The 14,979-nt window shown below is 42.4% G+C and overlaps 1 protein-coding gene across 2 annotated transcripts in view; it reads left to right on the top strand.

The window, feature by feature from the left end:
- Positions 1–14,979, top strand: part of PIK3C2G (phosphatidylinositol-4-phosphate 3-kinase catalytic subunit type 2 gamma) — a 337,252-nt gene that overhangs the window by 249,115 nt on the left and 73,158 nt on the right. For both annotated transcript variants that reach the window (XM_032796037.2, XM_032796039.2), the window contains 2 exons: positions 2,621–2,729; positions 14,789–14,864. In XM_032796037.2, the coding sequence (XP_032651928.1) occupies positions 2,621–2,729; positions 14,789–14,864 (185 nt within the window). The remainder of the gene's footprint in view (positions 1–2,620; positions 2,730–14,788; positions 14,865–14,979) is intronic.

Here is a 14,979-nt window from a genome sequence, read left to right on the forward strand (position 1 = left end):
AAGACTGAACACCAGGAAGGTCACAAGGCTACCCCTATGCTTTACTTGAGGTTTGAAAACCATGACCATTAATTCTTGCCTTGCCTCCTCCCTCGGCCATTCAATGTTTCCTTCAGTTATAGTCAATGAGAGTTACAGCTGCATTCCTGAGGCCTCAATGTAGCCTCTGGGTTTTGGGGGATAGGGTATTGGACTGGATGTCAGGAAACATGACTTCTGTTCTTATCTATGCTGTTGATATGCTGTGTGACCTTGGGCAAATCACTTTACCTCCCACTCTTTGTCCATCTTGTCTATTACAGTGCCTAGCACAGTAGAGTCTTGATCTTGGTTGGGACCTCTTACATGCTACTATAATACAAATAATTATAACCAAAATGGTGGACGTACATTATTTTGCCATTTTCACTTTCGTTCTTCACCTACTAACAGCAGACAGATCGCTCACTTGAATTTTGTGCAGAAGTGTTTTAAGGGCAGAAATTGCTTCAGGATGTTTCATATCATTAAGAACTATCCTGAAATCAAATCAGTGATTTTTTTTTCATTTTTCCCCTTCCTCAAATGTATATGTTCAAGGGAGGACTTTACTTAAGCAAATACAAATGTAGGCTGTGATAATTGGATATATGGACTGTAAACTAGATGCTTGCAGGAAGTGAGAAAAAGCTGCTTACCAGGCACATTTTAAACTAGACTGGACAAAGCACTTAAGAAGATTGTGAGATCTGTCCATCAATAAGCTTCCTCTGTAAAGTCTCTCAGTCGATGAAAACATGTTTTACTGCTGGTTGCAATATCTACAATAGACTTTCAATATCAACTTAATCAATGTATCCTTTATATAATGACACTCTGTAGCAAACAAACCTTTTGAAAAATCTGGCAATAGTTATATAGAGATGTAATGTAATTGGGTTTAACTTACTTAAGTCATTCAGTTTTTCACTAGATGAGAATGTCATTTGCCTGCATAGACTTTTACAACCAGCTGGTCTGCAGAGCTAGCCAGTGTTTCTCTGTACAGCTGCAAACTACAACTCAATGTGCTATAATCTGGCTGGCCTTTTAAAAGCTGGTGGGTACAGCCTGTTCAAAGTAAGGATCTGACCAGCAGGCTCTCAAAAGTTTGTCCAAGTGTCATTTCGCTGTGTTGGACTGCTGGCTGGCTCTCTACTCACCTGAAGCTTTCAGGTTTCTCCTGAGAGGATAAACAGGGTTATACTAGAAAAAGGAGAATGTAAATGAGTCATTGTTAAATGCCTGGAGTGGTGATGAGAAATTTAATACAATCAAATTGAAACGTCCAATGTTGTAAATCATGTAGATAAGAGGATACAAAGCATAATATTAGTTTAACAATCTCATCTTAATATTAGTAATCCATTTCTCTAAACCTTCACATGCAATTTAGCCCAGATAGCTCTTCTGAGACACACAATACACTCCCTCATCTTGAGAGAGAAATAGTCCTTCCAGTTCAAGGTTAATGTAATCCAATAAGGTGCACTGTTAGAAAGCTAACCTTCTGGCTGATCGAGCCATGCTTTGCCTGTAAAGAAGGGAGAGGAATGTAATGATTTAAATGTATATATGTATAAATGTATTTTATAACATATTTAAGTAGGGTGACCAGCTGTCCCGATTTTATAGGGATAGTCCTGATATATGGGGCTTTTTTTTAATATGGGCTCCTATTACCCCCCCACCCCCACCCCCATCCTGATGTTTCACACTTGCTGTCTGGTCGCCCTGCACTTACGTGAAAAAATATTTAAAATATTAAGTATTTTCAATAGCTATAAAATTTGAAGGCACAGGACCTCAATGTAGAAAATTACTAGATAAATTGTTTTTTAATTATTAAACCAAAGTAAAATTAATATTAATAAAATCCAATCAAAGAGCATTATTATCTGTTGTGTTTTCATACACAACTTGTTTCATGGTAGCACATACAGGCCACAGTGGGGATTAGGAACCCATTGTGACAGGCCCTGTACAAACACCTAATACAAAACAAAACCTTTTCTGAAGAGCTTACAATCTAAATAGACAGAAGAGATAGGTGTTGGAGACAAGGGAGGAAGCAAAGCTACTGATGAGCGGCTGCAAGATTTTGTTAATACTTTTTTGTCATTCATTAGTATTAGAAATGGTAGTATTTTATTACAGTAGGCCTAGAGCCATCAGCTGACTTCAGTGCTAGGCACTGTACAATCGCAAAGACAGTTCTTTCCCTGAAGCACTTAGAGCCAGACATTTAAAGGTATATAAGCATCTAAAGATGCAGATAGGTGCCTATTAGGTGCCCTAAATACCTTTAAAAATCTGGCCTTTTCAATGAAATAGACAAAGGATGGGATGGGAAAGAGAGACACAAAGCTGAAGCATCTTGCCCAAGGTCACACAAGTTGTCATTAACAGAACAAGGAACAGAACCTCGGTCTCAGGAGTCCACCTCTAATGCCCCATCCTCTGGACCCCAGTCCCTCTCCTTAAATAAAAATAATAATTAAAACAAAACCTTAAAGATGTCCTGCTGTTCTTATGTAACATAGAGTAAACAATGTCATATTTGTTCAGGAGAAATAAAATGTCTACATGTTCTCCATTTCAGGTTTCCCCACTGGTGGCATTTACCTTTTACGGATCTTGAACACAAAAGAATGAAAGACTTAAATCTCTATGTGAAGCAGTTGTTGAATGGATCCAGCAACCTGTCTAATGTACGTGATCATTTTCCATATAATAGCTTGTTTTTAAATATAAATATTGTTTTTAGCAGCTTTCTGCCAAATAGATCCCAAAGCTGTCTACAGCCTATATAAAATGAGAACTCCAGACACTGCTGAACCCATTTCTGAGGCAGAACAATGTTATAATTTAACAGGACTAACCATCCACAGACAACAAAGCGATTGAAAAATAATTTATTAGACCTAGCTGGGAATTTTTTGACAGAAAAAATGGTGTTTCTGGGAAACTGAATCTTTTTGGATTAGTTGCAACAATTTCCTGATTTCAGAATTATTTTGGGGGGAAAAAAGTTTGAAATTGTGAAAACATCCCATTTCGACATTTTTCTAAACAAAAGGTTCTGTTTTTTGGTTCAAAATGACTTTTCATTTAGAATTTTGAGTTAATACTAAAAAAAAAAAAAGAAAAAAAGAAAAAGAATTTTAGAAAGTCAAAATCAAACCAGAATGTTTCAAAACTATCAAAATGAAACAGTGAAATTACCGAACAGAAATATTTTTCTGATTTTAGGGTCACAAAAATTTTGAGATTTTGACTTTTAAAAAATTGTTCATTCCAAATCAGATGAAATCTTGAAAATTTTTGCTGGACAGGAAAACTCACCCAGCACAATAATTTATGCAGCTGTGACCACACAGTAGAAATGTAAGAGGAAAGGGAAATTAGCCAGGTGAAATAACAATCAGAGCTTGTTTTCTTTTTAATTATAATGCATAATCCTGGATTGAGGATCAGCTGTAGATAGGCACTGTCAGTAGATTTCAAAAGACAGCTAACCCACATGATAAAACAACACTCAGGCCTGGGGAAGAGACTTTAGACTCCTGGTCAATTCAGTCCTTGGCCTCTCTACTGAGATTGCCAGTAAAAATTCAGAGTTTTGAGGTTAGATTTTATGTGATGTATAGACTCTGCCCTACAATGAAATGGGACTGAGACCAATAGTTTTTCACATGAGCTCTTTTTGGTCATTAGTGATCTTAGGATGTTTCAGGCTTGTGACTTAGAAGTGAAAGTCTCTGTGTCTTAATTGTGCTCTAGGCCTACCGCAAGTAGATTGGCTTTCAGTGTGGGCCAGGCACTACAGTGCAGAAACTATAACATGCTCTACGCTAGGGAAATTAAACTGGTAGAAACCACTTGAATAATTGCAGAGATGATCTGTACCTGCAATAGTGGTGCGGGAGGGCAGAGTGTGGGCAGCGGCTTCAGCAGATGTTAGTGAGCAGGCGCCGTACAAGCCAAGCAGTTGCATGCCCTTCCTCACACACACATCGCCTCTGAATATTTGTAAAATCCTTTGAGTCCACACACAAAAAAACCCTTAGAAATGGTCTAATAGCCAGTTAGAACACATTGCCACTCATCTTGTTTAATAATTCATCCAATCCTCCCATTACCATCCCATAAAGCACTAGCGGCCTTGAGTCAGCTCCCAGAATGCACTGCTGCTGGGAACTGAGTGAGAATTGCAGGGTAGGTACCCGGAGGACACTGTAAATTAAACTGTTTAGAACAGTGCTCTTGTGGATAGAGGGCAAAACTTAAACCGCACCAACATGGGTAGTGTGGATACACAATACAACCAATTTGTTTACCAGTGGTTCAGTTGATACACAGAGTTCAGTTCCAGTGCAGACAAGAACTGTGAGCCAAGGAGATGAGAGTTTAGGGACAACTATTAAAATGATGACAGAGAAACTAATCTTTAACAGTAGAATATGTGCTGTAGTTAATGGAGTACAAGACTTAGTGGGCCATATTAATGGAAGGAATAATAGGTGAATAGTTTTCATCTGTAAGATGTTCCTGTATATTGTCTTCCTACCCATTATGTGTCTAACCAGTAATTCTAGAGGTCATCTTTATATAGTCACTGGTGTTCCAAAACCACTGAATTGTGATGTTTTACTTTAATGTAGCTCTCCTGCCAGGGGATGTTAGATATTCTGAACATACCAACATATTTAGATCAAGGAGACTGGTTCAGTGGGTAATTTTCTTTATATTAATGGCTGAGAGATCCAGGTTTTTTAAATAGTATCAACTATAGTGGATGTTTGGTTAAATTCCAAGCAGAAGTATTTGTTAGAAGATTTTCTTGATTAAAAAATTCTTCTACTTACTTGCTTCTGTCTGTCTTCTCATCTCAGACAACTTTCTAGTCAAATCTGTCCTTTTTTTTCATGCAACTAGAAAGCCTAGTCTAAGCCATATCTAATGATAGTTCTCCGCTTAAGAGTTACTTGTATTTTTACTATGCATTAGTAAAAATGTGTAGTAATAAATAATTAAGGAGTTTGTGAAGAATAAATATTTGTGTCTGGAAAGTGCAGATGCCTATAGAATGAAACTCTTTGTCTTTTACATCTGTTGACTGGACAATATTTGTCCTACTGAATTGTGTTTTAGCCAGGTTGAGGTCTAGGGCATGGTTTCAGACTGTGGAGACCCAAAAAGTGGAAGAGATTTTAATTATAAATACCTCTGTCTACCCTTTCTAAACTGATTATCTTGATTGATTAGACATAAATTGTCACCTTGTGCAACTGTAAAAATTCTTGTTCTGCTTTTGTAGGAGGTACTGCAAACTCAGACTTATCATTAATAGCTAAAAATTCTAGCATTAAAGACTCAGCTTTCTCACTGACTCATGTGAGTGCATGCTTTTCAGACCAAACTAAGTGGCTGTTACTGTAACAGTGTTATGTTTAAGACTGTCCTTTTCTGTTACATGATTTAACACTGCAGGGGGAAGGAATATCTACCTTATTGTTTGTACTGTAATTCTGATGGATTCAAACCCTTATTTAGAATACCAATACAATATATTTTAAGAAATAGAAATTTTAAATTATCCACAAATACCAGAGCCCATATACAGTATATTCACATACTGTGACAGGGTCTATAAACCCCACACTAGACTTGAAGGGGTTAAGGAGCAGTTCTTGGCCCAGGTGACAGCACTCCCCTATACCTGCAGAGCCCAATCTGACTGGAAGAGGAGTTTAAAAGGGAGCCAGACAGTTCAGATGGGAGGCGAACTTACCTACCCTTAGAGCTCCTGAACAAGGGTGCCGCAGAAGCCCTCACTGCAAGGAAGGGGTTAGCATCTGAGCCCAGCTAGGCTGAAGTTTCACATTTTTGTTAGTTATGTGTTGTTTTGCTGTCTTATGTCAGAGTTTGAGCGTTTGGGGAGAGGTGAATTGTAGGAAATGACCCAGAGAGGCTGCCTCAAGGCACTCTAGGGAACTTGATATTGTTGTCTGTCATAGGACCCTGGGCTGGAGCCAGGTGGAGTGAAGGGGCCTGGGCTCCCCTACCAACCATGCTTGTTGAAGAAGGGCATAAACCTCCCTTCCACCCCTCCTCTCCAAACTAAGGAGAGGACAGAGGTGCTGAGAGCCTTAGGGAGAGGGAAAGCTACCTTCAGGAGCCCACAGGTGGGCTGAAGACTCTTGAGACTCTGTATAATTTCCCTACACTAGGAATTGAACTAATTTGATGACCCAGCTGGAGGATCGAGTCATCACTCACCTAAAGGCCGGTCGTCATCATATTGGAGTAGATGCCAGTTGAAGGCACTGGACATGGGGGAAAGTGAAAGCCCAGTGACCTAGACACTGGGTGACAACACTGGTAAGCCCAAACCCCAGTAACACATACTTTAATTTTACATAAGGGTTCAATCCTATAACCGCTTACAATGAGGCATAATAAATCATTTGGGCTATTCACTGCACTTTCAGTACTGGAAAGTATTGAAGCATGTGCTTATTCCATCCCTATTCAAGGAAGTGCTTACGCATATGCTTAAATTTAAGCATGTGTTTAAGTCCCATTGATTTCTAGTGGTCTTAAAAACATACTTAAGAGTAGGGTTGGCAGGAAAACAAGAATTCAGTTTCTTGTAAAAATGTTGAGGTTTCAGCATTTGGTTTATTCCACATCAGGACAAAACCAAGACCTTTCAAAATTTTCTAGAGAAAACCTCCCTGGTGGGCTAACCAAGTTCAAGTCCCTGCCCTGAATCCAGCAGAACTGGGACCTGCACCTCAATCTCCAGTATCCCAGGTGACTACTTTACCCACAATGTTATGGGCTATTTCCAAGTACGTTTCTCTCTCTCTCTTTTCCCTTGGTTTTGACCTGAGAAATACTCCTCTACCCCGATATAACGTGACCCGATATAACACGAATTCAGATATAATGCAGTAAAGCAGTGCTCTGGGGGGCGCAGCTGCACGCTTTGGCGGATCCGTGCGTCAGTGTGTCTGGCTCCGATACGCTGCTCTGAGCGGCATGTTAAGGGTGCCGGGCCAGGGCCGAGGGGTTGGATAAGGGGCAGAGAGTCTCGGGGGGCAGTCAGGGGACAGGGAGCAGGGGGAAGCCACAGCCTGAGGAGGGGAACTGCAGTGCAGGTGAACGTCACATGGGGTCCAGCCGGCACCAAGAAGTTGGGGAAGACTGGTCCATGTGGGGAAGTTGCAGATCCAGGGCACGGAGAGGTGTCACACAGGTGCCCCTGTCCCAGCACTGGAGGGCTTGGCACACAGCAGGCCCAGCTGGCAGGCTGCACCCTGCTCACAGCAGTGCCAGGTGGGATCTCCAGGTCCATAGTGTGCCGTACTACCTGCCTGCAGTCAGGGGCTCCATGTGCCCCAGCGGGCAGCTGGCTGCGGCATCCTCACCGGAGACAGGCTGTGCAGGGCCCTGCAGAGGAGGAGAGACAGGCTGAGCGCAGCACGCACGGCAGGAGCCGCCCACTGATGGTTCACCCTCCCCTGGCACCACGTGGGCACAGGGTGGGGACCAGGCACATGCGGGCACCTCAGGTGAGGCTCTCCACCCTGCTCCTCCTCGTGGGCTCAGCCGCCATGCCAGGCTGGGCGCACTCCACAGACAGGCAGGGCTGGCGCTTTCATTTAGGTGACTTAGGGCGCCAGCATTATGGGAGGGGCGGCATTTTGCCGGGGGCGGGTGGCAGGCAGCTCCGGCAGGCATTTCTGTGGACGGTCCGCTGATCCCGCGGCTCCGGTGGACCTGCCACCAGAGCCGCAAGACCCGCGCGCAGAGCGGCGAAATGGCCCGGCGCCTAGGGCGCCAGAAACCTTGGCGCCAGTCCTGCAGACAGGGCAGCAGGTGCTGAGCCAGTTCCCCTTGCCCCGTCTCCACGGGGCTCGCCCCAGTTGATGTGGTCAAGCAGGTGTGAGCGCTTCCGTGTGCCAGCTCCCTGGGTCCTAGTGCTTGTCCCGGTGCAGCACGTAGCTCGGCATGGGAGTCCTGGCGGTGATTAGGGATGGGGGGGGTTGGATGGGTCGGGGGGGTCAGTCAGGGGGTGGGAAGTAAGTAGGGGTCAGATAGGGGGTGGGGCTATTTGCTGACTTTTAATAACGGTGATGCTCGAGGTCAAAGCAAGTTCAATATAACGCAGTTTCACCTATAACGCGGTAAGATTTTTTGGCTCCCAAGGACCACATTATATCGGGGTAGAGGTATATTCCCAATGAAAGTTCCATCAAAACTGATATGTTTCCACAAAAAGTTGTCTGAGTGAATTTTCTTTTGTAAAACATTGCAGCTAATATCCATCTGGCTACAAACAGGAATTAAAACAGCAAATTTCTAGTATGAATGCATCTTTATTTTGATATTAAGTAGAGTAGCTTAGGTCAATGATAAAGGGAAAATGTCAACACATTTTTTTTAGTTTTGTTTATTTCCGTGAAATCAATTGTATTACATGCATGATAACAGAAAAATATTGTAATTTTGCACCAAATGTGTCATGGTTGGTTGGTTAGTTGCATATACAGGGCAATAATCATGGATAAACATGAGAACATGTTCAGAAAGATTTGGACTCATGCACTTTTGGCTTATTAAATGACAGCAGCCAAGTGGTGTTTTACTCTGGGAGAGCAATCCAGAATCTAGTTGAAACATAAACAATAAACTGAAGGTTTGAAACATGGGAACAACAAAATTACAGATTATCTCAGTGTAAATCAAATATATGACATTCACAGACAGCCTTTTTTTATGCCCACTGCTAACTCTAGCTGAGTGATGGGCTAAATGGAGGTTGCAGGTCCATAACAACCCAAAAGCCGTAATATATAAAATAAATTAGGGCTGTCACAGTGGCCCATCATTTTAATGCCATGCTGTAGGAGACTGTCCACTCCCTAAGGAGTCAAAACCAAATTAAGTCACCATTAATTGAGTCAACTCTTGGGTCCTGTGTCAAGCAGCAACATGTCAGTTGTTGACTAAGGCCTGGTCTACACTGGGGTGTGTGTGTGATTGATCTACAAGAATAGTAGTAGCTGAAGTCGACGTATCTTAGATCGACTTAGATCGACCTACTTCATGTCCTCATGGTGTGGGATTGATGGCTGCTGCACCCCTATAGACTCCACTTCTGCCTCTTGCCCTGGTGGAGTTCCGGAGTTGATGGGGAGCGCATTCAGGGATCGATGTATTGCATCTAGACGAGATGCGATACATCGATCCCTGATAGACTGATGACTACCCGCTGATGTGACAGGTAGTGTAGACATACTCTAAGGTGATTTTTTTCTGCGTAGTTTGAAGGGAAAAGTTGTAGCTGTCCCTGGCCTACAAAAAGCTTAACTTCAATTATGGAACTGAATATAAAGTAATGTTAATTTATCAGTCCTCAATATTTTGTATAAATAGGAAACTAGCAATTTATGTACCTGAGTGTGTGTGAGGGGTTGCTGTTTAGAATTCATAAATTTACTCAGCTGGGCATGGATTATTTTCTCATCTCTTCTTGTTTAAAAAATTTATGGTGTTTATTTTGGTTTCCATATATTGGGATTTACAGTGTGCTCATGCAGCTCACAGATTTTAGATTTCAGTTCCTATCCTGCCAAAATGCATGTATTTAATTAACCATACCTGATTTGTCCCATTGAGTTCATGCATAAAGGTTTTTTCTTTGTTATGGAGGCGCAGATGGGTTGGGTTTTTGAAAATTTCATAGAAAGCTCATTAGCAAAGCTACACCACATTAGCTGTAGGGAAGGTGAAGTTTTTTTTTTTTTCCTGTGTGCAATTGTTTTTACTTATCCACAAGATACTTCTAAAAGCATTGGGCCAAATTCAGTATTAGTGTAAGCACATAAAAGTCCATCGATTTCATTGAAATTGTACTGCTAACATCAGAGGGGAGGGATAGCTCAGTGGTTTGAGCATTGGCCTGCTAAACCCAGAGTTGTGAGTTCAGTCCTTGAGGGGGCCATTTAGGGATTTGGGGATTGGTTATGCTTTGAGCAGGGGGTTGGACTAGATGATCTCTTGAGGTCCCTTCCAACTCTAATAATCTATGATTCTATGAAGATGTTATTCCAGCACATTGAAACATACAGTGCCTGATTTTCATTTATACTAAAGTCTGTTTACACCACTCTGGTAATGTAAAGATGCTTTAAAGTGGATGTTAATTGAAATGGCTGTAAATTACATAAGTACCCACTTTAAAACCTTAGTATAAATGAGAACCAGGCTGATAATTTTGCACTTTTTGCTAGTCTGTCTAATGCTTTATAATATCAAAGTAATTAAGATTGAAAAGGGACATACCTGTATTTTTAATTATTTTCACATCTTTCCAGAGGTGAAAGTAAACCGATATGGTCCGGCACGGCGTACTGGCAAAAGCCAGTACACGGTGCCGGATCGCACCTGCTTCCGCGGCCGGGATTAAAAGGGCTCTAGGCTCCCTGCAGTGGCAGGGAGCTCCGAGCCCTTTAAATCCTGCCCACAGCTCCAGCGGCTGGGCTGGGGCCAGGATTTAAAGGACTCGGAGCTTCCTGCCACCGCAGAGAGCCCAGAGCCCTTTAAATCCTGCCCACAGCTCCAGCGGCTGGGCTGGGGCCAGGATTTAAAGGACTCGGAGCTTCCTGCCACCGCAGAGAGCCCAGAGCCCTTTAAATCCTGCCCACAGCTCCAGCGGCTGGGCTGGGGCCAGGATTTAAAGGACTCGGAGCTTCCTGCCACCGCAGAGAGCCCAGAGCCCTTTAAATCCTGCCCGCAGCTCCAGCGGCAAGGCTCAGGGCTCCCACATCTGCCTTTAAATCCCAGCTGGAGCTGTGGTGGGGATTTAAAGGGCCCAGAGCTCCGTGGCAGCTAGAACCTCGGGCCCTTTAATTTGCCCATGAGCCCTAGAGGCTCCCAGCCACCTCTGCAGCTGGGAGCCCCAGGTTGATTTAAAGGCCCTGGGGCTCCCAGCCACCGCTGATGCCCCAGGGCCTTTAAATCTTGAGAGGCCCCGCCTTTTCTGGTTGAGGCCACGCCTTTTCTGGGTGAGGCCACGCCCCCCTCAGGACTCCAGCAGTACCGATAAGTCCTGTAAATTACTTTCACCCATGCATCTTTCTTTTACTTGAGCAAAGAAATTCCTCATAACTATAGTGGTTGTATAACCTCCAGGGCGAAACTCTCCCCTCATGTACATAGTGGCGTAAATCCAAAATAACCCAGTGATGTCACTGGAGCTACTCTGGATTTACCAATGCCAGTGAAATCAGAAAATGGCTCCAGCATTCATTTCATGGGGTCGCTCTAATGTGATGGAAATAATGAGGGTCTGAAATATGTGGCTCTCTTGAATTTTCACTTTTCATGTACACACTGCAATCAAGCAGAGCCAAAATGTATAGGGCTCAAAGTCTCTTATCTTCCCCTATCATTTCCTGAAGATGTCATAGCTGCAGCAGGGTCAGTTTTTTCTGATTTATTTCTTTCCTGCTGCTTCTCTGGCCTGTTGAACTATAACAGAAGCATGGGAGTTCTCTGACTCCAGACCTACTCTAACACAAATAGAGAAGATAGGCAGACAGCTGAAAAAACAGATCAGGTTGATTCTTTTTCTACTGGAATTTTTGCTGGCTAAAATCTGACTATGATTAATTTATTTGCCTGAGTATTAAGATAATTTTTGCTTAGGCTCCTGTAGAGATTCCTGGCCAAAGTCTACTGTGTTACACCAGTGCAAGTCCAGAATATATACACTAAAGTCAGTAGAATTAGGAGTTCTAGATTTACACCAACGTACCTGAGAGCAGAAATTTGGTCCTTCCAATTTTACCAGCTGAGCATATTGATGAATTCTGAACAGAGACACACCCACAGCTCAGGTACATAGATTTCCCTAATTGAATATTTGACTTTTTGATTCAACCAGGTGAACATCAACCATTAAACTTTACAGATTATATTTTTATTAGATAAAAATAAGACCAATGATGGGAGATTTGCCCAAAATTCCTAGTACAGGCATTGTTTTAAGGGACTTAAACTAAACTTACTGACCTGGGGAGAACATTTTTGTCTGTGAAAGAGTAGTTGAGTGTTCCTGGTCAATTCAGTCCTGGGCTTATATTGAAATTGACAACACAGGGGTCAGCTGCCACTCATGATGATGTGTCTTTGTAACATGGATACCTGGAAATGTACTGAGGCCTTCAAAACCATTTGAACAACACTAAACAGTTCTGATCACGAGCAGTTAATCTTTAATGGAATGCAGACGCTCAACCATTTACAAAACATACTGTATGTGTTCATTTAACATGTGCTGTCTCAGGCTCTAATACATCAGTCTGTCCCTGTTCAGAAAAGCACTTAAGCACATGCTTAAGTCTCATTGACATTGACTGCAATTGGACTTTCTGAGCAGTTGCGATCTCTCAAGCAGTTATGGGCTGGATGCCTATTACAACAAATACTTTGAGACCTTTTCCTTAGCCTTGGCAGCGTTTTCACGTGCCCTATGTGTGCTGTCCAATCTACCCTTTGGTCCTGGGCTGTCAGAGGCACTTTTTTTTTCCTTTTCACTTGTCAACACTAACCTTTCTTGTCTTCCTATTTCTGTTGTTACCATGCTGGGTATGTCATTGTTCTCTCTCTCTCTCACACAAACACACACACATACAGCAAATTCATGCCTTGAAATCGATAATAGGCCAAATTCATGCCTTGAAATGAATAATGAGGCACCAGGGATGAACGGTGCCCTTTATGTTTATGCCTGTCATGGGATTTTGCAGCATTTGCCATGTGCTCTTAAATGATCCTGCAGGTACTAGTGAAAATGAGAACTTGCAATTATGGTACCCTGAAATAACCCTCTGCTCTTCCCACTCAGTACTCTCCCTGTGTCACTCAGTAAAGAATTTGTATTTCCCTTTCAAATGCGTTAACATACGGTATTCTTCCTTCTGCCTCCTCATATCTGTCCTCTTGAATTTGTGAAGGTAGGATGACTACATACATTTATCTGCTTTCTTTTCATACTGTTAAAGAAGGGACAAGCTGCCAAAAGTATACTCCTTCAAACGCTGAGTCTCCCTACACCTGCCTGTAGACACTTATGCTTAAAAAGCAAATAAGGGTCCCACAGGGAATAGCCCTATTGTTTAATAAAAGTTCAAGATGACACTACTACCTGAAGCACTGCATGTGTTGACATGTGAGATGAAAGTTACTTTGTGGTTGTCAACTCTCGGCATTATCTGGAGTACTGGCATTTTCTTGCTAATCACTTCTTCTCCTATTCAAATCAAGGAAAAGTGACAGTTTTAGAAGCATTTTGGAGATTTTATTTTTCAAACAGCAAAAACAAATGTCAAAATAAATCCAAATTGTTAAATCATATCTGAATGCTGAGCATATGTTCCTTGTTCTTCTGTCTGCTAATCCCAGATGTTAATTGCTCTAGGAGCTACATTTGTCATTAAGCTCTTCTTTTTTCTGCTTTTGTCTCTTGCTGCATTTTGTCAAACTGAAGCAGGACATGCTGTTGATAAGACACATCTTATTTCTCTTAGCCCTGTAAAATGCTGATGACATTTGAATACTGGAATCTGAAAAGGCTCTTGTGCAGCATTCAGTTTGTTATAGTGTCAGTCCTGGTAACACTGATATAAACGTGGCTAGTCTAACCACATTAAAGCATGGACAATCTGACATGCTGCTTTATGAAAAAGCTAATAAAATGCAGTTACTGTCCAGCTTTGATTCAGAACTCTTATAAGTGTTCATTTTGAAATTCACATTTTTATTGCACTGCACAATATTTGAGACCAGGGGATTTGGCTTATTGCTTTACTGCTCTAAAACTGAATTCAACTACCTTTTACATCTGTTTACTAGAGCACTGTGGGTCAGTTAACACAAATAAAATCTGTAATCCAGCACAAGAGGTGAGACCTCTTTAAACAATGTGGTGAAAAATGATCTTCTTCTTCCAATTTGCATGTCTGACCTCTGTCAGGAAGTTAACTCTTTATTAGCCTTGTTAGAATGAGAGGGTACAGAGAGCCAACAGAAGACATTTGCACCACTTAAGTTATGTGGTGCCACAGGCCTTATACTGGTCCAGTGCATGGGGTGAATTTCACCTTGCGTGCAGGAGACCAATGCAAGACCTTCTGCACCACTTCCTCTCCACAGGACGGCTATGCAGGGGGTGGTGATGACATTTTTTGCAGCATATTTACTAGCTAGAAACACTAATCTGAGACAACAGTTTAGCCATGGTGTTGTGAGGCATGCTGATGGGAAGAAGCAAAGACGTGGTGTCTCTGAGTCATCCAGGTAGTGCAGAGCAGGATGTCTCATGGGGCCAAGGTGCAACTCGCTCAGGTGTTCTTCCTTCCTGCTGCCCCAAAAAGGGGCAGTATGCACCCTTCTTAGTGCCTGCTGTCAAACCCAGTTTTTACACAGATGGCCAGGGTTGTGATTACACCCCACTCAGGGGTGCAAATGTTCATCTGGATTCATAGAGCAACATCCAAGGGAATATTAGGGCCCCATCATGCCATGCGGCCCTGCAATGGGCAGGAAGAGGCTCCCCTTTCCTGCTTATTCCTCTAGTTCATATGCAAGAGACAAATCAGCCAGTTGCCCTTTGGGGCCAGGTTGGAAAATGGAGCACATCTCCCACCCATTCACAGCATGTAATATTTCTGTTGTTTTTTTAATTTGATTTCAGAATGAGCATGTCCTCAGCTTTTTCCTCGATGGGTCCAAAACTGACTGGCTAGAAGAATCTGCACTTGTTAGCCTAGGTATGTAAATTATTAATTTTGATCACTTTAAGAGGGAATTGGTCTTGGTGACACTGAATGCTGCAATGCAGAGGTGGGTCTAACTGAACCCACTGGTAAACGTGTTTTTTCTTTG

This window comes from Chelonoidis abingdonii, chromosome 1 (genome assembly GCF_003597395.2).
Source record: "Chelonoidis abingdonii isolate Lonesome George chromosome 1, CheloAbing_2.0, whole genome shotgun sequence".
Lineage (NCBI taxonomy): Eukaryota > Metazoa > Chordata > Testudines > Testudinidae > Chelonoidis > Chelonoidis abingdonii.